At 34.5% G+C, this 22,609-nt stretch overlaps 2 protein-coding genes and 1 long non-coding RNA gene across 3 annotated transcripts; 2 read left to right on the forward strand and 1 right to left on the reverse strand.

Annotated features, from left to right (window-relative positions):
• Window positions 1–23: 23 nt before the first annotated feature.
• On the reverse strand, window positions 24–10,890 carry LOC106171814 (tyrosine--tRNA ligase, mitochondrial-like). Its single transcript, XM_087006303.1, has 13 exons — window positions 10,739–10,890; window positions 9,422–9,538; window positions 8,979–9,129; window positions 8,332–8,510; window positions 4,274–4,375; window positions 3,887–4,001; window positions 3,549–3,627; window positions 3,207–3,319; window positions 2,826–2,924; window positions 2,277–2,343; window positions 1,678–1,866; window positions 856–981; window positions 24–523 (listed from the first exon to the last, which is right to left on the reverse strand). Exons 1-13 carry the CDS (start codon window positions 10,765–10,767, stop codon window positions 489–491), a joined length of 1,401 nt encoding a protein of 466 aa, XP_086862429.1. The 5' UTR covers window positions 10,768–10,890; the 3' UTR covers window positions 24–488.
• A 95-nt stretch (window positions 10,891–10,985) lies between these two features.
• On the forward strand, window positions 10,986–19,066 carry LOC106153563 (lipid droplet assembly factor 1-A). Its single transcript, XM_013527540.2, has 2 exons — window positions 10,986–11,256; window positions 17,996–19,066. Exons 1-2 carry the CDS (start codon window positions 10,986–10,988, stop codon window positions 18,157–18,159), a joined length of 435 nt encoding a protein of 144 aa, XP_013382994.1. The 3' UTR covers window positions 18,160–19,066.
• Window positions 13,973–15,679, forward strand: LOC147763670 (uncharacterized). Its single transcript, XR_015333146.1, has 2 exons — window positions 13,973–14,288; window positions 14,810–15,679. It is a non-coding gene; the product is annotated as an uncharacterized LOC147763670 (long non-coding RNA).
• Window positions 19,067–22,609: the final 3,543 nt, after the last annotated feature.

Consider the following 22,609-nt stretch of genomic DNA (forward strand, 5'->3'; position numbering starts at 1 on the left):
ATACAGAAATAAAGAAAAGTATATTTTGCTGCAAACTGAGTTTATTTTTAATTTATTTCCTTTTTTGATGCACTTCTGCAAAAGTTCCATTTTTTAAGTGCACAGTTTGTAAATTTCTTAATCCTGTTATGACACTTTGTTTATAGATTTAGAATTGCTTTTACCATAACCATAAATAATTCCTGTACTTTCATGATTTTTCAAAGAAGCAATGCCTGATTATTGAAATGAGTGTTATTATCCACAGCTTTTCGATAAGTCTTTGTCTCTATCACATGTCAGTTGTAATTTAAATTTCATTAATTTTGTATATTCCAAAAATGAAAGCCCAAGACATACAAAAATATAAGGAGTTGGAAATAGAAACATGAAGTGGTTTGGTCATGTAGAAACCCTTTTGCATCTTTCTATCATTAACTTCAATCATAAAAAATGAAGAGTTCATAATATCTCAGCACTGAGCCACAGGTTATATCGGCACATTTATGTCATCTCCACTTTATAATGTAGTGGTTCTTCTTACCTGAAATGAAAAGTGTTAGACATTTTTAAAATGCAGAGAAATAACAAACTAGACTACTTCAAATTCCTTTTTAATTCAATTACAATAAATAAATAAAAAATTATGTTAAGTCAAGAGATGTGTTTACAAAATTACTGTTCAAGTAACTTCTAATTTAATACCACAAATCCCTGAGACAGAAATGTTTGTATACATCGCTCATTTGAAAAATGCACCACAAAGACACATCAATAGCAATTCCAGGATGATGTAATGTAAATAATTTCAACCTATCCTGAAAAATATGACTGACACAAAACACACCACACACCAAGGGTGGTATGAGAACTCACCGATTCTAATTACTGTAATGTGGTTTGGTAAAATGTGTTCCCCAGGAATTAGAACAAAATCTGGTTCTATTACTTTCTGGGTGTTAATATAGACACCACCCCCTTTGATAATTCGCTCTGCATCCACTGAAAGAGAATGAAAGTTTCATTATGAAGTGCACTTCATGAAGAAACAGTTTCAACTTACCTAAAGTAGGTTGCTGCTTTTCAAATTTAAATACAAATGTATGCATGGGTGAAAGCTGTGAAAACTAAATCCTGAAAATGTAAATCCTGAAAGCTGGCTAAATAGTTAGTGTAATAAAATGCTACGTTTACAGTTTCACCCATGTGTAAAAAAGTTAATGATAAAACAAAGCATTCTACATGAGTTCCACTCTTTATTTATTTCTTTATTTACAGAGGCATAACACTTAATACTTCAAACATATTAAGGATTGGATGTGTTTTCTTGATAGTGATAGTGACTTCTCAGCTATAACAAAATTTTAATAATAATAAAAAAAATCATATACTCATTTTCTTGAATTAGGCTTCGTTCACATGCAATGTCTATTTTCTAAATTCTATTTTCTATTTGCGGTATGTCTTATGATCACAGTCTGTGGCCTGAATATCCCGCGGCGTAATTACTGGCAGCGCGAGCCAGTTACTATAAGTTACTATAAGTAACTGGCTCGCGCTGCCAGTAATTACGCGGCGGGATATTCAGGACACGGACCGTGATCATAAGATAGCGCAAAAAGAAAATAGAAATTAGAAAATAGACATTGCATGTGAACGAAGCCTTAATCAATTAAGCAAAAAAAATCAAATATTAACCTTCTCTTGTAAAACACTTTGCTTTCATACAGGCATCTATGACGGTGCTCCCTGCTTCAAGAGTCAGCTCAATTGTGGGGGCATTAGAGAACAGATTTAATAATTCTTCTGTGGTCAGTTCTGCCAGAGTTTCTGCAGAATTTTCATAGAGGATCTTGGTGCACTTCTTGGCAAGTTCAAGACCAGCCTCTGAAAAAAAATAATGTGTGAAAAGACAACATATTTTGTGATAGGCCTTATATACAGATTACACGTTTTCCAACTCGAGCCTCAGATTGGTGAGCACAAATGCCCAAATTAACGACTCTTAGTAGTTAATCTGTGGCTGGGTCATTTATTTGTGCATTCCTGTTCACAAAACTAAGGCTTGTGTTAGCAAATGGTAATTATTGTTTATGAGGCCTGTGAGAAGAAGAAATGATAATGATGTGTTAAAAAAACATTTATTAGAAACCTTACATATTTATTTCCATGGAAATTCTTGTACTACTAAGAGGCAATCACATGATGTTGATTAACATAATTTTTCTGGGTGTTACAATGAGACAGGATCCAAAAAATACAGAGAATAAATAAAGAGAATGACTTTTTTAACCTACCTCCATGTACTAAAATAGTGATTTGTTCAGCAAGAAACCTTTGGGCACTTCTTAAACCAGCATCTAACTAAAAATATGGAAGGAATATTACTTTTGAATGGACATTAAATAAAACTACTATTTAAAAAAAAACATTGAATACATTACAAAAATTTTAAACATATATTTATTTTCAAGTTCATATCAAATACCAATATCACAGCAGTATTGATTAATGCAATATTTTGAACATGAAATCAAAGTTGATGGTAATTCACAATGATTATATAGTTCACCACACTCTTTCAAACAAAGTTATCAACTGGTATAATAAATATAGGTAATGCCAATTTGACTATAAACCATAATCATGGCATTTTATATCAATTACAAAATATCACTTATCATTTTCAAGGATTATTAATAACTGTAAAAGTGATGAAATTTTATTATCAAGAAATATTTAATTTAGTTACACACACACACACACACACACACACACATTGAACATATTTGAGATTTACATTAAATTTATACATCAAATCAAATTGAGAGACTCAGTATACTCACCCTATGACTCCTCAATAAATTCTCTATTTTATCATCTGGGAGGAAAGTAAACAATTTCACAAACTTCTCGACATCTGCATCAGGTAGGCGCAAAAAATACTGAAATAATATTCATAACAATAAAAATATAAGGTAAATAATATGATTAGTAAATAACTTAACAGAATGGTAAGTACCATGCAGGGTTCGGAATATTTTACATATTTATTTCAACATGAAACTAAGTCCAAGATTCCATTCATCCCAATCAATATCTCCAGCAAATACTACAATTTCACAGCAGGCACAGCTAAGAATTCCCAGTCTTTATAAATCAGTGCTTTATAACCTGGTTGAAAAAATACAACTACTACATCCGTTTGTCTATCAACATCAAAATACCTGGTAAAATTCAAAGGGGGAGGTTTTGGCAGGGTGTAACCACAATACCTCTCCCCCTGTGCTCTTCCCCATCTTCTGTCCAGCATTATTAGTGAGGAGGGGAACAGTCAATCCTAAAAATTAATTCAAGATTTCAAGATTGGTTAACACAGACTTTGATTTATCTCAATTTTGATTCTTTTGTGACAGTTTGAAAATGGTGAATTTTCATCACTGCTATGAATATAAAATTTTTAACACAGACTTTGATTTATCTCTGCAATTCTTTTGTGTTCATTTGAAAATGGTAAGCTGGTAAATTTTCAACCCTGCTCTCAATCAATAAAACTATGAAATACATACCAAATACCTGCTTTCCATTTATTCTGTTTATGAGTTCATAACCAGAGTCAATGTTTCCCATTTGGTCTTGCCCTCCTAGCTGAAAAATAAAAACAGAATATAGAATACTAAGTAAGTTTACTCAAAGTGCAACTTTTTCCTAACATTCAACACCAAAATGTATGTTTTAACAGGGAGTCCCTTCAAATGTACACTTTTTTTTTTAATGACAACTTTTGCATTTACGGTCATTAGATACAACATCAAAAAACACATTTTTATGAAATCTTTCACTCTTTTCACCCATACATAAGCAAACCAAATCCTTGTGCTACATATTGATATTCCCCTTTCCTCACCTGTATTCTGCAGTTGTGGCTACTTAAAAGATGTAACCAGTCATAAGCTTGAAAAACTTGATATGTAAATTCCGACAAATTCATCCCTTCAGGACTTTGTAATCTTTGACGTACACTGAATTAAAAAAAGTTAGCGAGTGTATGCTTATTCTTCATAGCCTTAGGTATGAATTGTAATTTAAGTCAGGAAGTGTTTACCAAAGACATCATAAAAATACTTCTCTATATCTGTTTATAAGGTCAAAATTCGATCTACTATCTAATTTGTCAGACACATATATCTCAGATTAAATAAAAGCAACACTCCAACTTACAAGCAAAATGAACAGAGCAACATGTTATTCTTACTTCTCAAGAATAATATTGTAATCACACACTGATAATCACCTTTCTTTTTGTAGCATCTTTCCAATCCTAAAACATTTTCCAATTGTAGAAAGAAATTGAATAACATTTTCATCACCATACCACTCACTGTTGTTTAAAATACTGAAAGACAGAAAAAAATTCTTCTAACTAGAGTGAAACTCTTATGAATGTATCCATTCCATTCACTCATTACTTTCAAGTGACAGATGATACATGAATTTGTTTTTAAAAACAGTCATATATTTAAGACAACAACCAAAACTTTTTAAAATTCACATATATTAATATAGTATATTAACTCTCTTTTTCTTTTCTTTGCACATGCATCAAATCTGATGCCAAGATATCTTCAGAAAATACAAAAACTTGACCATCAAGACAATCTGAAACTAGAGGATCAGAGAGGCGATACCGCCTCCGAATATTGTACCACCAGCTGGAGCAAGCGCATTCGTATAGACCCCCACATACACAAAATAAGGGGTGCAGCCACCAGTCTTGTGCTTGACAAGCTGTAAAAATGCAATCAACAAGAATTTTCAAAATATGCAAAAAATATATATAACTAAAAATGGTGCAATCAAAGTTAAGTTCATTGTAAGGTAGGTCAAAGGTCAATTTCAAGGTCACAGTAAATTGCCAGTATATGACTTCCTATCCAACTTCAATAGTAACTATGGACCTATCTCTGCCAGTTTTGGAGATAAAAGGGAAGCAAAATTTGCAAAGTTCAGTTCATGGTGAAAAGTAGGTCAAAGGTCAATTTCAAGGTCACAGTAAGATTGCCAGTATATGACTTCCTATTCAACTTCAATAGTAACTATGGACCTATCTCTGCCAGTTTTGGAGATAAAAGGGAAGCAAAATTTGCAAAGTTCAGTTCATGGTGAAAAGTAGGTCAAAGGTCAATTTCAAGGTCACATTTAGATTGCCAGTATATGACTTCCTATTCAACTTCAATAGTAACTATGGACCTATCTCTGCCAGTTTTGGAGATAAAAGGGAAGCAAAATTTGCAAAGTTCAGTTCATGGTGAAAAGAAGGTCAAAGGTCAATTTCAAGGTCACAGTAAAATTGCCAGTATATGACTTCCTATGCAAGTTCAATAGTAACTATGGACCTATCTCTGCCAGTTTTGGAGATAAAAGGGAAGCAAATTTTGCAAAGTTCAGTTCAAGGTGAAAAGTAGGTCAAAGGTCAATTTCAAGGTCACATTTAGATTGCCAGTATATGACTTCCTATTCAACTTCAATAGTAACTATGGACCTATCTCTGCCAGTTTTGGAGATAAAAGGGAAGCAAAATTTGCAAAGTTCAGTTCATGGTGAAAAGAAGGTCAAAGGTCAATTTCAAGGTCACAGTAAAATTGCCAGTATATGACTTCCTATGCAAGTTCAATAGTAACTATGGACCTATCTCTGCCAGTTTTGGAGATAAAAGGGAAGCAAATTTTGCAAAGTTCAGTTCAAGGTGAAAAGTAGGTCAAAGGTCAATTTCAAGGTCACAGTAAAATTGCCAGTATATGACTTCCTATTCAAGTTCAATAGTAACTATGGACCTATCTCTGCCAGTTTTGGAGATAAAAGGGAAGCAAAATTTGCAAAGTTCAGTTCATGGTGATAAGTAGGTCAAAGGTCAATTTCAAGGTCACAGTAAGATTGCCAGTATATGACTTCCTATTCAACTTCAATAGTAACTATGGACCTATCTCTGCCAGTTTTGGAGATAAAAGGGAAGCAAAATTTGCAAAGTTCAGTTCATGGTGAAAAGTAGGTCAAAGGTCAATGTCAAGGTCACAGTAAGATTGCCAGTATATGACTTCCTATTCAACTTCAATAGTAACTATGGACCTATCTCTGCCAGTTTTGGAGATATAAGGGACTAAATGTTATAATTTTGGAGTTACCATAATGTGCCATAAATTTCCTACAGAAAAAATTAATTAAAATAAAGAAAAGGTCATTTTGGTCAAAGTTCTTGAAATGGGAGGTTCTCTGAAGTTGCAGAAGTTTAAATTTGATAAAATAATGTCATTTTTGACCACAAGTTGTCTGCTTTGCCAAGCATTATGTTTTATTTTTCCGGAGTTCAAAATTTATTATCCATTACCGTACTGCACATTTTTACGGAAGCCGACTGGTGCCATATGTTGAAAAAAAAAATTATCTCGAAATTTCGAGATAGCATTTTTTTTGTTCAAATTTCAAAATACTATCTCGAAATTTCGAGATAAATTTTTTTGCTCAAATATCAAAATGCTATCTCGAAATTTCGAGATAATTTTTTTTTTGTTCAAATTTCAAAATGCTATCTCGAAATTTCGAGATTAAAATTTTTTTTGTTCAAATTTCAAAATAGTATCTCGAAATTTCGAGATAATTTTTTTTTCTACATATGGCACCAGTCGGCTTCCGTACATTTTCCTTTCACCACCAATATGTACTTTCTGATACAGCGTAACTCGAAAACCGTATGGAATACAAAAAAACCGAGACCACCTCCAGTGTTGGGCTTTACATGCTCTACAAAATGCAAAAAAGAATGGGTCTCTAGCATTAACGGTTCCCGAATTAGAGACAGTTTTCAGTTTCGGTATCTTATGGCCGCTACTCCTGTGAAAATGCACCGATTGACCCCAAATTCACGGAGATGAAAGATGACCTGAAGGGTAACACTTTCCAATAATATTATTGGTTAAGTCTGTGTGGCGTCTGAATAACAGGGCAAAAAAATTTTTTTTCGTAAAAAATTTCATTTTTTTGAAAATTTTGACCCATTTGACCTTGAAGTAAAGGTCAAAGGTCAAATCCGAGGGTATATTTGAAATCTACACATATGACTTTTGGAAAGCCGTCTATAGAAATTTTTCCCGTAACTCCTTCTGTAGGGTAGATAATTAGCATTTAATTTTGCCATTTTTAGACAAGGGTGCATTGCAATGAGTGCCACACCCAGACCCCAATACCGACAAAGCCCAAATTTTACGTGGAACGAGTTGAGATTATAGGTGACCTAAATCCATGAGATGGGTACGGGGGCCCTTACCGTCTAGGAGGAGAAGCGGTAACGGTAACATGGCGGCGGAGCCGGCGGAACGGAACGGATGGGACCGAAACCATGTGTACCGCCAGCGCTAACGCTGGTGGTAAATTTTTTTGTTCAAATTTCAAAATAGTATCTCGAAATTTTGAGATAATTTTTTTTTCTACATATGGCACCAGTGGGCTTCCGTACATTTTCCTTTCACCACCAATATGTACTTTTTGATACAGCGTAACTCGAAAACCGTATGGAATACAAAAAAAACGAGACCACCTCCAGTGTTGGGCTTTACATGCTCTACAAAATGCAAAAAAGAATGGGTCTCTAGCATTAACGGTTCCCGAATTAGAGACAGTTTTCAGTTTCGGTATCTTATGGCCGCTACTCCTGTGAAAATGCACCGATTGACCCCAAATTCACGGAGATGAAAGATGACCTGAAGGGTAACACTTTCCAATAATATTATTGGTTAAGTCTGTGTGGTGTCTGAATAACAGGGCAAAAAATTTTTTTTTCGTAAAAAATTTCATTTTTTTGAAAATTTTGGCCCATTTGACCTTGAAGTAAAGGTCAAAGGTCAAATCCGAGGGTATATTTGAAATCTACACATATGACTTTTGGAAAGCCGTCTGTAGAAAATTTTCCCGTAACTCCTTCCGTAGGGTAGATAATTAGCATTTAATTTTGCCATTTTTGGACAAGGGTGCATTGCAATGAGTGCCACACCCAGACCCCAATACCGACAAAGCCCAAATTTTACGTGGAACGAGTTGAGATTATAGGTGACCTAAATCCATGAGATGGGTATGGGGGGCCTTACCGTCTAGGAGGAGAAGCGGTAACGGTAGCCGTCCGGCGGAGCCGGCGGAGCCGGCGGAACGATCCGGACGAGACCGAAACCATGTGTACCGCCAGCGCTAACGCTGGTGGTACAATAAGGCTTCAAAATCAGACTTCACTGAGTAAACTATAAAACTACAATAGTCAGTTTCACAAAAGACAGTCCTAAGGAGCTAAAATCAAGTGAAAATCACCTTACATTTCCTAGTTTTCTGGAGGTTGACCTCCATATATATCTTTCGTGGTTTGTAAATATATTGCTGATAATACCATGTAATGATGCCACATTTTTCTCCACATTGTCTAATGAAATGGCATCACGATCTCGTGTACGTCCACTAGGATCTCCTATTTGGCTAGTAGCCCCACCTATCTATATATCAAGTGGAAAAACACATAAAAAGCATTACACATGAACAAAAACATATTTCAGTATATTTTCACATCTGCATAAATTTCTGTGTCTGACTTTGATATTTATGCCATTGTCTCAATAAGATATTTTTTTAGAATAAACCATTACACTGAGATTTAAAATGAAAAACAGAGGATAATAATTACTAAGCAAAAATCTCAGAGGCCAAATTTCCTTATACTTTAGATGCAGAAATAAACATTAATATCATATATAGAGCAACAAGGATCCATTTTGGCATCCCATAAGTTCAAGTGTTATCATACCCAGCATAAGACCATATTCTGGCACAATGTGATATTTGTTTACACACACATATATATATATATATATATATTGTTACAAGTACACATGAAAATGTTTACAAATATTTTACAAAATTGAAATTTCAGCCATACAGGACAACTTGTCTTGGCATCAACTTACCAATGCTATAACATCATGTCCTCCCCTTTGGCAGTGCAGCAAGGCAATAAGAGGAAGTAAGTTGCCTATGTGGAGACTGTCTGCTGTGGGATCAAAACCACAGTAAATGCACTGTGGAGTGGAACTTAAAAGCTTTAGCAGCTCTGGGGCACTATATTTAAAATAAAGGAACAATTAAAGGTCGTTTTCTATGCTTGCAGAAACATAAACTTGCTGAACATGAAAAACTTTCAAAAAAAAAAAAAAAAGAAAGAGAAAAAACAAGTAAACAGGTACCCCTGAATAAATTAATTTCATATGTGCGTTTGCTTCCATGCGTGCAAAAATGGTATTTGTGAGTGAGAGAGAGAGAGAAGGAGAGAAAGAGAGACAGAGAGCACACATCATCCAGTTGCATGTTAACAATTTGTAGACAGAAAAGTGCAGTGTGGGGCTGAACTTACTTCTTTTCAGGAAATATGCTATGAAAAACTCCTCTCTCATGAAGACCAAGTATATTTCTACTGGCCCATCTCCTTGGTTGCCTTTCTGTTTTCCAGACATTCAGACATACAGCCCTCCTTGAAACGACACAAAATCCAAACTAATCAATCCACAAAGCAAAGAAAGCAATTTATATAATGTTTTTAGTGTTCTATTCAACTACGTAAAAGGGGGTTACACGTGCATCACAAGTGACTTTCATCTGTCAGACTCAGTACCAGAGGATGCAATGCACAGTCCACTCAATCAATATTTTAACTTGTAATTTTACCCTTGAGAATGTCACAAAATTTTCTTCTAAAGAGGACATATGCATAAAAGGTTCTCTCTGGGTGAATGAATGACCTGTAATTGATTTTGCGGGGGCGTCTCGATAGTCCGAAGGTTCATTGGTCCGAAGGTTCATTGGTCCGAAAAGTGGTAACACTTTCATCGATTTTTTAATCAAGGGTTCATTGGTCCGAAGGTTCTATAGTGAACATTCGGACCAATGAACCTTCGGACTATTGAACCTTCGGACTATCGCTACGGCCCCGATTTTGCAATTGAAATGACAGCAGAATACAAACTGTTAATGATATTACCTGCTATACCAATATAATTATACTTTTTACATAACATGCATCTTTCCCTGTGTTTTGAACAATCCATCGTGACCAGAATCACTTTAATATGTGTATCATATATTTAGAGCAGGGACAAATAATAGAAAAAGAATGAATTTACGTGTAGCTTCGTGTGACAATGGTTTTCCTGTACAGTGAATAGTACAGACAGAATTGGAGTCGAGAGTATGATGTGCAATGTGTACCAGCAGGTGTTATGAGGCATAATTACTGACGTGGCATGTAAACTTGTAAGCCCAAAAACTGAAACAAGGGAATGGGTTAACCACACATCTTCCACGCATTTTATTAAAAGATTGCTAATATTTCCACCTGCAGTCTCAGTAGACTGACTGTAGTCTCTGCTAGGGACACGAAACAACATATCTAACGGTAGTTTGTAACTCTCTACTCACTGAGTAGACTTATCGTATATGCAATTGCATGTATATGGATATTACATGTACTGTAGTGTACAGACGTTGCCTTTGCCCTGGCCTTAGCCTTCGGCATTGCTATGCTGGATTTAAAAATAATGAATTATCTATCTTCAAATAACAGAAAGTGGAACTTATGTCCTAATTAAGTACATCATTCATCCAAGTCAATTTACTGTATCATTACAAGATGTTATGTCACAACAAAAAATTAAATTAATAAAAATAACGATACCTCAAACATGCTTTTATGGGAGCTGCCATTTTCTCCAACTTGATGACGTAGTTCACACTCGGAAGTGTGGCTGTACTTTGAGTTATATAACTTGAAACTGAAACTCATGTCATGTCAGTATGTTATTATCACTACTGGATTGAAGACGAAGTCTTTGCCTTGAACTAAATCTTTAGACGTTGCTTTATGTAGAATGTGACTGCCTACAACTTTGATAATTAGCTGACAGACTGTTCCATGAGGCAAAATGGATTTTGTTGAGGAAACGAAAACTGAAGTCAAAGAAGAAGTCATTTCCCCGGCCTGGGAGAACCTGAAAAGTCATGTCCAGAGTGTAAATGAACAATTCCAGTTGGAGGTGAAGTTCGAGTCTTTGAAGTCTTTCGCTTCGGCCCATCCCTGGGTTACCCTGTGTCTTGCGTTTACCTTGGCGTTTTGCAGTGTTCCCGTAGCAGTTTTTGTGTGCTTCGCTGTTGGAAGTGTGTTGGCTACCTTAATTGGATTTGTTATATTTGAAGGTAGTTTTCGCAACTTCTAGTGTTCACTTTAGTTTGAGACTTTTATCGGTGTGCTTGGTAAAAAAACACTTAACATGTTAAAGTACCGTACTTGTACATACTGTATTTATTATAAAATATTTAGCTCTTTTAATGTTAAACCAATGCTATGAAATAACAGTGTGATATAGGTTAGCACGAAAATTCATGCGTTAGCACTCCTATTGACAATTCTGATAAGTACTGGCTGGTTCGGCAACTGGTTCTCATTTCCCACTTTTTGAGGCCATTGCTTAATTCATGCATAAGCACAGCCAATACATATCAGAATCGTCAATAGGAGTGCTAACGCATGAATTTTCATGCTAGATATACATTGTACATGTAGGTAAAACAAGTCGACTTTGATCAAATGTAATATTTTTGACTTAAGACAAACCTGAACGTTTAACTTCAAGTGATTTTGTACAAACTCAATTTTTTTTCAAATAGAAGGATATAACATGTAATATTTTATTATCTCAGATGGATTGATAATTTGATCTATCCAGATTTTTACAAGTGCAAGGGAAAAAGTGGGGTGGGAATGGAAACAGTGGATTTCTCAGGATGCATATACTGATGTGGTGCAGGTCTTAGGAAGGAGCCATAGCAATAGTCCGAAGGTCCATTGGGCCGAAAATTCACTATAGCACCTTCGGACCAACAATCTCTTGATTGAAAAACTGATGAAAATGCTACAATTTTTCGGACCAACGAACCTTCAGACCAATGAACTTTCGGACTATCAAGAGGCCCCCAAGAGGAAGGATCAGTTACTTGCTTAGGAGGAGGAAAAGTGGTTTAGATATCTTCTGTACTTCTCAAAATTTAGGTTCTCTATACATGATTTACCTGCCAAAATATATTTACTTGGGTAGAGGAAGCAATTTTCTACAACTCACGAATCATTGTTCTACCTACCTGGGTATCCCTTCACTTGGATTTGATGTTTTGTTCCATTATTAATATAATGACAAAGTTCTACAATGTAAATGACTGCCCAATCATTAAGAGCAAAATATATTCCTGTACATTTGAGAAGGAAACTATATCGACATCAGGTGCTTTTATTTGAGTGGTTTCCTAGTTTTTAGGGCCTATTAGCTGGAGAAGATTTGTAGCTTTTCAGGATAAGAAGCCAGAAAAAAGCATTTGGGAAATTTTCAAATGCCCAAATGAGCTTGGGCTGGAATTGGGACATGATGTTTTTAACTTACATAACCTGAATGCAATTTGAAGGTTCTGGTTGTTCCATTTCGAAGTCTGTAAAATGTTTCTTTGGTTCCCAGGTGACATTTACCAGAACTTGTTTTATGCTCCTTTGGTAACCTCTTGAAGTTATTGTACACCATCTTAACGAGATCTTGAGATTTTTTTTATTACTTTTTTTTTTTATAACCAATTATAAAAATTGTTGCATGTCCTTTAGAGCACAAGAACCAAGAGATGAAAAGGTGTACATAATGGCAGTACAAATTTAATAGGAAAAATGAACAAACCAGGGTTACATTCAGTAGGACACATACTGTCAGGATTTAGGTGTGATTTGAAACGTCATGGATTTTTTGGTACATCCGCGTCACGAAATAGCGCCAAAAAAGCGGCGCGATGAAAAATGCGTACGTCTTGAAATAAATAAACTTTGCGAAAAAACTACAGTGAATTGACTTTCCATATTTTAAAGACTAAACGAGGAGTTATCCGTCTATTGATAAACTGTAAGCTTTTGTCAATGCACTGTACAGAGTTACAATTATTTCTCTCCGAATCAAGAAAACTGAAAATTTTACGTGTCCGAAAATGCTTTTGTATAGCGAGGGACTATATTGCGAGGAAATTGTTTCCAAATACGAAATTGGCTTAAAATTAATAAAATGGTCGAATATATATCCAGGTTTTCGATTTTGAAGGGAATTTCCCGCACACTCTCTGGTTAAGAAGTCTCGACAGAAAATCCGAAAAGTTGTGAAAAAACAGAGCAAAATTTCTCCCCTGAGGCACCTCCGATAAGAGTGCACATCTCATTCATTTCCCGAACTTAAAATTACGTTTATTCATCCAAAAAAGTTAGTGACTAACCTCAATTTTCACGCAAAGCAATGATGTTCCATAACTTGCTACGACAGTATTTTTTTGACCTTGAACTGTGGAAGTTCAAAAAAGTCATGTGATACAAATCATGTGACGCGCAGATTTGGGTGCTAAAATGCACCTTTATAGACCCATATTAAGTCAAATATAAGTTTAAGAAACAGAATAAACATTTCTTTTATCAAAGATTAAAAACTTAATACAAATTTAGTAAATTTACCGAAATCCCGCCCACTAAACGAGAGGTGAACTGAGGCGCTTTCCAACGAAACCCCGCAATTTACTACGAGGCAGGGACAGGTGAAGTAGGTTGTGCGGCAAGTTATGATTTTTATCCTTGCTGAAATATGGAACCCACATATTTATAGCATGTCAGAGACTCATTACAGGTACGTATGCAAATTATTTACATTTTAAAATATATATAAATGTTTTTTATTACGAGAAATGTGCTAGTTTCGCTCCACTACATACTGTACATAATCAAACACATTTGTTATACATTGTATCTTGTAGATTTGTTAAAATGTGCACCGTGTGACCGACGCAGGCTCATTCAGAGTAATCTAACTCCAACTACAGTTCAGTTTAATAATAACTTTTGATCTAGACTAGTGTTATTTAGAATACTAATATTACATAACGACATATGTGCCTTAATTAGTACGTACGTGTACTGTAGCTGTATAACGTAGCATTGCGAGCACCTGTCATGTGAAGCATAGATAATGTGCTTGAGAGTTGTATATATTGATTGAATTATGAATACATCACCTTTTATTTGTAATAATTAGCAATAGGTCAGGGGAGTATTTGGCAAGATTTAACATTTCCCTTGTCTTTTTTTCAGGCTGATAAAAATTTAAAAACTTTCTAACATTGATGTAAGGAAAAAGATGTTTGGATATACATGTAGAATGGTAGAAGTATTAATGTACTATGAGCTTTTTTCATGATCAGTTAACACTCATTTTTAGTATAAAGGTCCATTTGAAAGTGTAGGGTTTATTTTATAAATCATTGAAAATTTCAAAATCAATGACTTGCTAGTATAGGTATGAAAATGAAAGTTGAGACATTTATACACCATACTCGCTTAGTGTTGAAGTTGTAGATTTTTTACTTAAGTTAAAATGAAGTAGATCTATTTGAGAATGTCATTTGGTTCTCAGGTCAACAGTAATAAAGGTTTAAAATATAATCCATTTTCTGTTTTCTGTATGAAAAAAGATAAAGCCAGTATTTATTATTTTATTATGTGAGTTCCTAGACTTGTGTTAGTTAAGTACCACTTGGACATATCTTCCGATCCTCGCTCATTGTTAGTCAATTTTTTTATGTTAAATTGACATATACATTGAAGAGGGGTGTAAACAGATTGTTTTTACTTTTAGTTGCATGGAATTATAAATTCTGAATTTATTCTGATTTTCTTTTCCAGATAAAAGAAGAACAGTTTTTTCAGATATTACAGAATCTCTGCCAGGCTTTGAAGTGCCCTGAAAAGTGATCACGATGATATGTTGCAGCATTATCATGCATTCCTATTAGTCATATTAAAAAAACTGTCACCAAGCCCTTAGTGAAAATTGGTTATCAAAGTATTCTTTGGCAGCACTTACATTTTTTGAAACATAAAAAATTGAATTTTTAAAAAGAAATATGACTTTGGTGGTATTTCTTTAAGATAATTGGATGGAAGTTGTTGCAAACAAGTGTTATTATGGACACATTTTTTCTAATTGGACTCCCAGGAGCCAGGCTGCTTTTCACATTCAAACAAGAATTTAAAAAGAAAAAAAATGTCAGAATAGTAAAAGAGGTATTTTGAATATATTTACAGTCCACATCCATTTATATCCAGTATATAATGCCTGGTGTTCACAAATACAGGTAAAGCCCTTTTAGGAAGCAAGTTACATACAGTGTATTCCCATATTTTAATATCAGATATCAAGTACAAGCATATGAAACTATTTTGAATAAAAGACAAATTGTCCTTGGTGATCAGCATATTTTTCTCTTATTTTAAGTCTTAAAAGGATAGCTAATGTATTTTGAGATAATGCATTTGAAGATGGAACATGTATGAAAATTTATTAAGCAAAAAAAAAAAAAAAAAAAGATAGGAAAGTCATTAAGTGCAATGAAAGTGGAAATTTTATATTAATTTTGGAAATTTTTATTTATGTATTTTTTACATTTTTACACACTCTGTGAATTCTTACTAGCGCCCATGCATATGGACTTCCTGTGCATGTATACTTGTACCATTGTTTTGAAAATAAAATTATATCCTGTTGTTTTTTTACCCTCTATTTTTTATTGAATATAAAAGAGGTAACTGTTCATATCAGCCCAAAATGGATTCTGGAGTAAATGACAATTTCCCCCTTCTTACCAATAGTTACTGGGGTACTGAATCAGTTTTGACATTCAAAATTAGTCTGTACTGTAATTTTTAAATTTATTTTAATATTTCAAAAGATTATTACAGAGTACAGCCACCATGTGATTGGATGCCCAGAACAGTTTCAAAATAATTGTGAAAACTACCATTTTGGTGGTAAAATGGAATATATGTTGTATTCCTATGGGTTCTTTACACTATTTATTCTTAAATGTGAATCTCATAAAAACAGTTGTTAACCCTTTAAAATATTCATTTAAGAAACGATGAATTTGTCTGTGCAAAATAAAGAAAAACAGCTTTGTTTTATTTTAAACTTGAGTTTTGGACTCAGAAATGACATATGCAAGGTACATGTACCGGTAGTAGGGCCTAGAAAAAGAAGGTGCAACAATATTAAATTTACAAGTTAGATATAAAACTGACACGCATTGTTTGACTATCAATTGAAAACTGTAATAATATCCAAAATAACCGGTGATAATCGCCAAAATAATGTACATCTGCAAATGTAAACAAACGCCGAGTTGGGCCCGTCTTGGGTCATGGATGACGCAAAAACCTGGATTTTGCACGATTTTTGGTACAAAAAATTCTGCAACAATTTTTTCCAAAGATGGATTTTAATGATTTTTTTTTACATACAATATTGATTGAAAGATACGTTATCTCTTATCCGGAATTTCCCGCACACTCTCTAGTTGAGGAATAGTGGCCAAAGTTACGATGTTGCCAATGTCAAATTTTACCGCTCAGTGCGACTTTGACGAACGCAAGCTCACTCTAAACGACAAAATTTCAGTAGAAGGCTACGTGAATATGAAGTCTACATACCCCACAATCATAAAATCGTATTAGACTTGCTAAGTATGCATTTATTTAAAGTATATAGCCATTTTTCGACCAAGTTTAATTTTTTACAAAATTTGAGCCCGACGTTACGTCCTGGCGCGAGAAAACGACGTTATATCACTCCGCATCGACAGTATGTGTCCTACTGATTAAACCAAACTCCTGGCGTGTTGGAACCTGCTGATGTGATATGGTATATGTTGGGGTGTAACTCAAACTGATGTCTTCATAGGGGTACCCGTGCAAAAATTATAACTTGTTTTAGTATTGCATGATCCATCATATCTTTTCAAATATATAAAAAGAAAGATTATAAACAGGATTTATGCTTGAACAACTGTGATAGGGGCAAGGGGCACTTCTTGGCAGGCATCAGGTGCAAAAGAGATGTCAGTTTATTTTCAGGCACGGTCAGCTCACGACTCCTATCCTCGAATTCAATAGCAGCTTACATAAACCTAGGAGTTATAACTCCTTGCATAAACTTATTTCTGGTATAACCAAGCTATTTTGAATAATAAATGAATGTTTTAAGAAGATGTGAATTACACATCTTGGCCTGAAAAAAAAAGCCTTTTGTTGTATATTGTAAAGGCAACATGGAGTTAATAACCCCATAACAATGGGTTTGAAGAGAGGATTACAGGAGACCCAAGATTACATCTGAAATGTTGCAATTTATATGATGTGAACTGATTTGTTCTTATAGGGGTAGCTATGCAAAAGTGACTCGATTTTAATTATTTTTTTGTGAACTTCACCTTATCATTGTGAAAAAAAAAAGAGGAACAATACCCAATTCTTTCTTAGTTCTCAATAGTTGTCTTCAAAGTCATTTTGGAAATTTGAAGGCATGGTTTAGGTTTAACTGCCAGAAGTTCTCATCCACTCACAATGTCTGTTACAAATATACAGATATCACTGTCATTTTTTTTTTTCATTTTCAATTATTTTAGATAGATAAAATTATAATATATAATGGGTTCTGGCTGGGCATGACTGCAGGATGGATATAAGCAAATTTGTGAAAAAGACTTGTAAAAGACAACATGATATAAAACTGTGCAAATACTTTTGTATCAGCACAGCAGTGTCGCTGGAAGGACATCTTGAAAATGGCCTGTTGCTTTCAAACTTGCAGGACCCTCTTTAAAATTAGACATGTTCAGAAACTTTTGTTTGTTTCAAAAGCAATATTTATCATTTCCTATTCAGTTTTGTTGAAAGCACCAGACATCATACTAATGATAAGGGTTATTATATAATTTCAAACAAAAAATTAGTAAGCACTTCCATCTTGTATCCAATATAAAAGAGGTGTTTTACTTGAACATATTTTCAGTTTTATTATTTGCATATTGGCAGGTACCCTTCTTGCAGTTGGAGCAATATTGCTGGGTTGCACTGTGTGTTTCACGACACTGATTTCCATTGGCCTGACCTTCTTCCTGGTCACCAGCTGGATAGCATTCAATGCCACACTCGGGGTGTTACAGGCACTGAGGGAGTATATCAAGGAAAATGCATGAATCTCTGGAGGAGTGGAAAGTGATATTGAAATAATTCTAAGGGGGCATGTAATATTCTAACTTATCTCAAGAGGAGAATGATATAAATGGTTGTTTTTGTTTTTGTCACAAACTGTAAGAATATAATTTTGTGTCAAAGATATTTGATCTTAATTATTTACTAAACAAATGAAACCTTTTTTAAATATCTTTAAGTTACTGCTCTCTTTCTGTTGTAACAGTTGTAAAAACGAAATGAGATAATTATACAACAAAAACCTGTTAATGTATTTTATTCATTGAAAAGAATATGTGTGTGTAACACATTTCAAAAAATTATTTGCCCTGCTCCAGCAAAATCTTTTCAGAAACTTTTACAGTGGTGCTCAATTTGCATGGATAAATAAGTACAAGTTGCACAAATATGAATGAAAAACCCTCCACTTAATCAAGCATAGTTCACCATGATGTGGATGCAATTCCTTGCAACTGAACTGAGGAATATGCTCATGAACGTTTCTGAAAAAAAAAAAGTTTGCAGAAGCTTTTTCATCAGGGTGAAGGATTCTTTATGAATAGAATATATTTTTGTATTGTTATAACCTTCTAAATTAGTATGTACTACATTTCAGGATTCTGAGTTTTATATCTTAGAAGACATTGATTTTGTAGTTGCAAGTAATAGATGTAGTACTCGCACAGTATTATTGAGAAGCACTCATCAGTGGTCTTTATTCATCTATGTGAAGTCTTTTGGGGGAATAAGGTATTATATACACATGAAGGGGAAAAATGAACTGACAATATTATGAGATGCAGCAGTTATAGTGCTACGTATATATTTTGTGTTCTCATTTAAGGCATAGAATATCTCCACAAGTTATCAAGAAGGCTGGTTGCAAATAAAAATGTTTTTAAAATGTTGTAATGGAGCTTTATTTTACGAGTCCATATGAGTGAGACTGCTTTTTTTTTGGGGGGGGGGGGGAGGGGAATAGTAGAGCTATACATGCCCCTTCCTTCCTCCCCCCCCCCCCACACACACACGCACGCACACACACACACACACACACGATGTTAACAAGTTGCCATTTAGAAGCATTTATGGATTCTAGTAATGCACTTTAGTCCCAGAACAATTGTTCCCAAATTTGTTAGATTTCTTGTATTTTGAGTGACTGTACAGAAAAGGAATGTTTCACAAAAAGAAATGCTAAGTGTTTGAGAACAGATTTATTGTCAAATGCATATTATAGACTAGTACATATAAAGAGGTAAACAAAAATCTCTAACATAAATGGATATTATTCACATCTGGAATGACTTTTTCCAAGCAAGTTGATTCAAAAGGAGGCCGTTGAAATGACTGGTCACCAAGTCCGAGACAAACGCATTATTATACAGGTATTTTTCAACAACTTGCTAATTTTTCACCAGCGATATTTCTACAGTCCTTTTTTCCTACCAGTCAAAAGTAACCAATGCACCATAGGTGGAAGGTGGGGGGTACAGTTAAAATTGGCATTATGCCGCAAAAATGAAGGACTTCTTAATCATGTGTGGCAAAGTGCATCAATACAGAGACCTCTTCAAAAGAAAACATCGAATTAGAAAAAGACTTGGTTCAAAACAAACGACTGCAATTTTAGTACTGAACATTAAGGGAAGAATTACACCATTTGCGAAAGATGGGCACAATACAGAATTTTTGTGAAATCTATCTTATGACCTTGTTCTTTATACACTGAATGTATAAAAGACCACTACCATATATAACAAGACTAAAAGGATAACTTCATTTTGGCTAAAAAAGGAATTTTTCTTAGGTTAAATGCCAATTTTCCCATACCAATGGTTGATGAATCCACTTCTACATTCAAAGTAAGTCCCCGTGTTTTTTTTTTTTTTTTTTTTTTTTTTTTTTTTTTTTTTTCCCTAAAAAGCTTGTTTTCTGGTAATAATTATAATAAACTAGAGGATCAGAGAGGCGTTACCGCCTCCGAATATTGTACCACCAGCTGGAGTAAGCGCGATCGTATAGACCCCCCCACACACAAAAAAGGGACACCACCACCAGTCTTGTGCTTGACAAGCTGTAAAAAATGCAATCAACAAGAATTCTCAAAAAATGCAAAAAAAAAATATATAACTAAAAATGGTACAATCAAAGTTTAGTTCATATTAAGGTAGGTCAAAGGTCAATTTCAAGGTCACAGTAAATTTTCGGTATGTGACTTCCTATTCAAATTCAATAGCAACTATGGACCTATCTCTGCTAGTTTTGGAGATAAAAGGGAACCAAAATTTGCAAAGTTAAGTTCATGGTAAAAAGTAGGTCAAAGGTCAATTTTAAGGTCACAGTAAATTGACTTTAATGAATTCATATTCAAATTCAATAATAACTATGGACATATCATTGCCAGTCTTGCAGATAAAAGAGAACCAAAATTTGCGAAGTTCAATTCATGATAAAAAATAGGTCAAAGGTCAATTTCAAGGTCACATTTAGATTGCCAGTATATGACTTCCTAATCAAGTTCAATAGTAACTATGGATCTTTCTCTGCTAGTTTTGGAGATAAAAGGGAACAAAATTTGCAAAGTTCAGTTCATGGTTAAAAGTAGGTCGAAGGTCAATTTTAAGGTCACATTTAGATTGCCAGTATATGACTTCCTATTCAAGTTCAATAGTAACCATGGACCTATCTCTGCCAGTTTTGGAGATAAAAGGGACTAAATGTTATAATTTTGGAGTTACAATAATGTGCCATAAATTTCCTACAGAAAAAATTAATTAAAATAAAGAAAAGGTCATTTTGGTCAAAATTCTTGAAATGGGAGGTGCTCTGAAGTTCCAGATATTCAAATTTGATGAAATAATGTCATTTTTGACCACAAGTTGTCTGCCTGCTAAGCCTTATGTTTTATTTTTCCGGGGTTCAAAATTTATTATCCATTACCATACTGCACATTTTGCTTTCACCACCTATATGTACTTTTTGATACAGCGTAACTCGAAAATCGTATGGAATACAAAAAAACGGAGACCACCTCCAGTGTTGGGCTTTACATGCTCTACAAAATGCAAAAAAAGAATGGGTCTCTAGCATTAATGGTTCCCAAATTAGAGACAGTTTTCAGTTTCGGTATCTTATGGTCGCTACTCCCGTGAAAATGCACCGATTGACCCAAAATTCACGGAGATGAAAGATGACATGAAGGGTAACACTTTCCAATAACATTATTGGTTAAGTCTGTGTGGTGTCTGAATAACAGCGCAAAGAATTTTTTTTTCGTAAAAAATTTCGTTTTTTTGAAAATTTTGGCCCGTTTGACCTTGAAATAAAGGTCAAATCCAAGGGCATATTTGAAATCTACACATATGACTTTTGGAAAGCCGTCTGTAGAAATTTTTCCCATAATTCCTTCCATAGGGTAGATAATTAGCATTTAATTTTGCCATTTTTGGACAAGGGTGCATTGCAATGAGTGCCACACCTAGACCCCAAAACCGACAAAGCCCAAATTTTACGTGGAACGAGTTGAGATTATAGGTGACCTAAATCCAAGAGATGGGTACGGAGGCCCTTACCGTCTAGGAAGAGAAGCGGTAACGTAACATGCTGGCAGAGCCGGCGGAATGATCCAGACGGGACTAAAACCATGTGTACCGCCAGCGCCTACGCTGGTGGTACAATTATTACAGAGTATAGCTATCTATGGAGGTCACGTGGTATGATGACGGGCACAGATTTTGGAATAATTGCTATTACTGCTGTTTTTGTGGCAAAATAGAATATATTATATTGCTACGAGTTGTTTACAATCCATTTATTGTGAAATATAGATTTCATACGAAGAGTTGTTATCCCTTTAAGGTCATTCAAGTTAAATGGAAGCTATGAATGTATCTGTTTTAGTTGTGGGGAAATGGGGGCTAGAAAATGTTAAGTGCATTTTTTTAAAGTCAAATTTAAGGTCACATAAAATGCCCAATGTATGATGTCCTATTCAAGTTTAGTATTAACTATAGGTGTAACTCTGTTTTGTAGACAGAAGGGCTAGAAAAATTTGCAAACTGCATTTCATGAAAAGAGTAGGTCAAATTCTAGAACTGATATTTAGTTGTCCAATGTATAAATAAAGTGAAATATTCCAAAAACTAGCAGAGATACAACCGTAGTTTCTATAATTAAACTTAAATAGGAAAATGGCACAAATAAATTCTTCCAAAGAAAATTAAAATTTTTATTTTGAAAATTTCTCACAATGGAGCCTGGCAACAAAAAATAATGCAACTTTTATACTGTATGAGAAAAAAAAACTGTTGCAATTGACAAACTGAGAAACAAACAAGAGGTCTCTAGCTTTTACAGTTCCAGAATTTTCAGTTTTTATTTAGATACCTAATGGCTTCCTTTTCCATGAGAACGCACCAATTGACCCCAAAATCAGGATGATGAAAGGAAACC

Source organism: Lingula anatina, chromosome 2 (genome assembly GCF_051362555.1).
Source record: "Lingula anatina isolate TDL-2025a chromosome 2, LinAna3.0, whole genome shotgun sequence".
In the NCBI taxonomy this organism is placed as follows: Eukaryota; Metazoa; Brachiopoda; class Lingulata; order Lingulida; family Lingulidae; genus Lingula; species Lingula anatina.

Coding starts and splice junctions, on each gene's coding strand:
- LOC106153563 (XM_013527540.2), top strand. CDS start 10,986: ATGGATTTTGTTGAGGAAACGAAAACTGAAGTCAAAGAAGAAGTCATT. Junction 11,257..17,995: donor TGGATTTGTTATATTTGAAG/GTAGTTTTCGCA, acceptor GCATATTGGCAG/GTACCCTTCTTGCAGTTGGA.
- LOC106171814 (XM_087006303.1), bottom strand. CDS start 10,767: ATGGCAGCTCCCATAAAAGCATGTTTGAG. Junction 8,511..8,978: donor GACATGATGTTATAGCATTG/GTAAGTTGATGC, acceptor CTTGATATATAG/ATAGGTGGGGCTACTAGCCA. Junction 4,376..8,331: donor AGAAAACTAGGAAATGTAAG/GTGATTTTCACT, acceptor TCTGTCTTTCAG/TATTTTAAACAACAGTGAGT.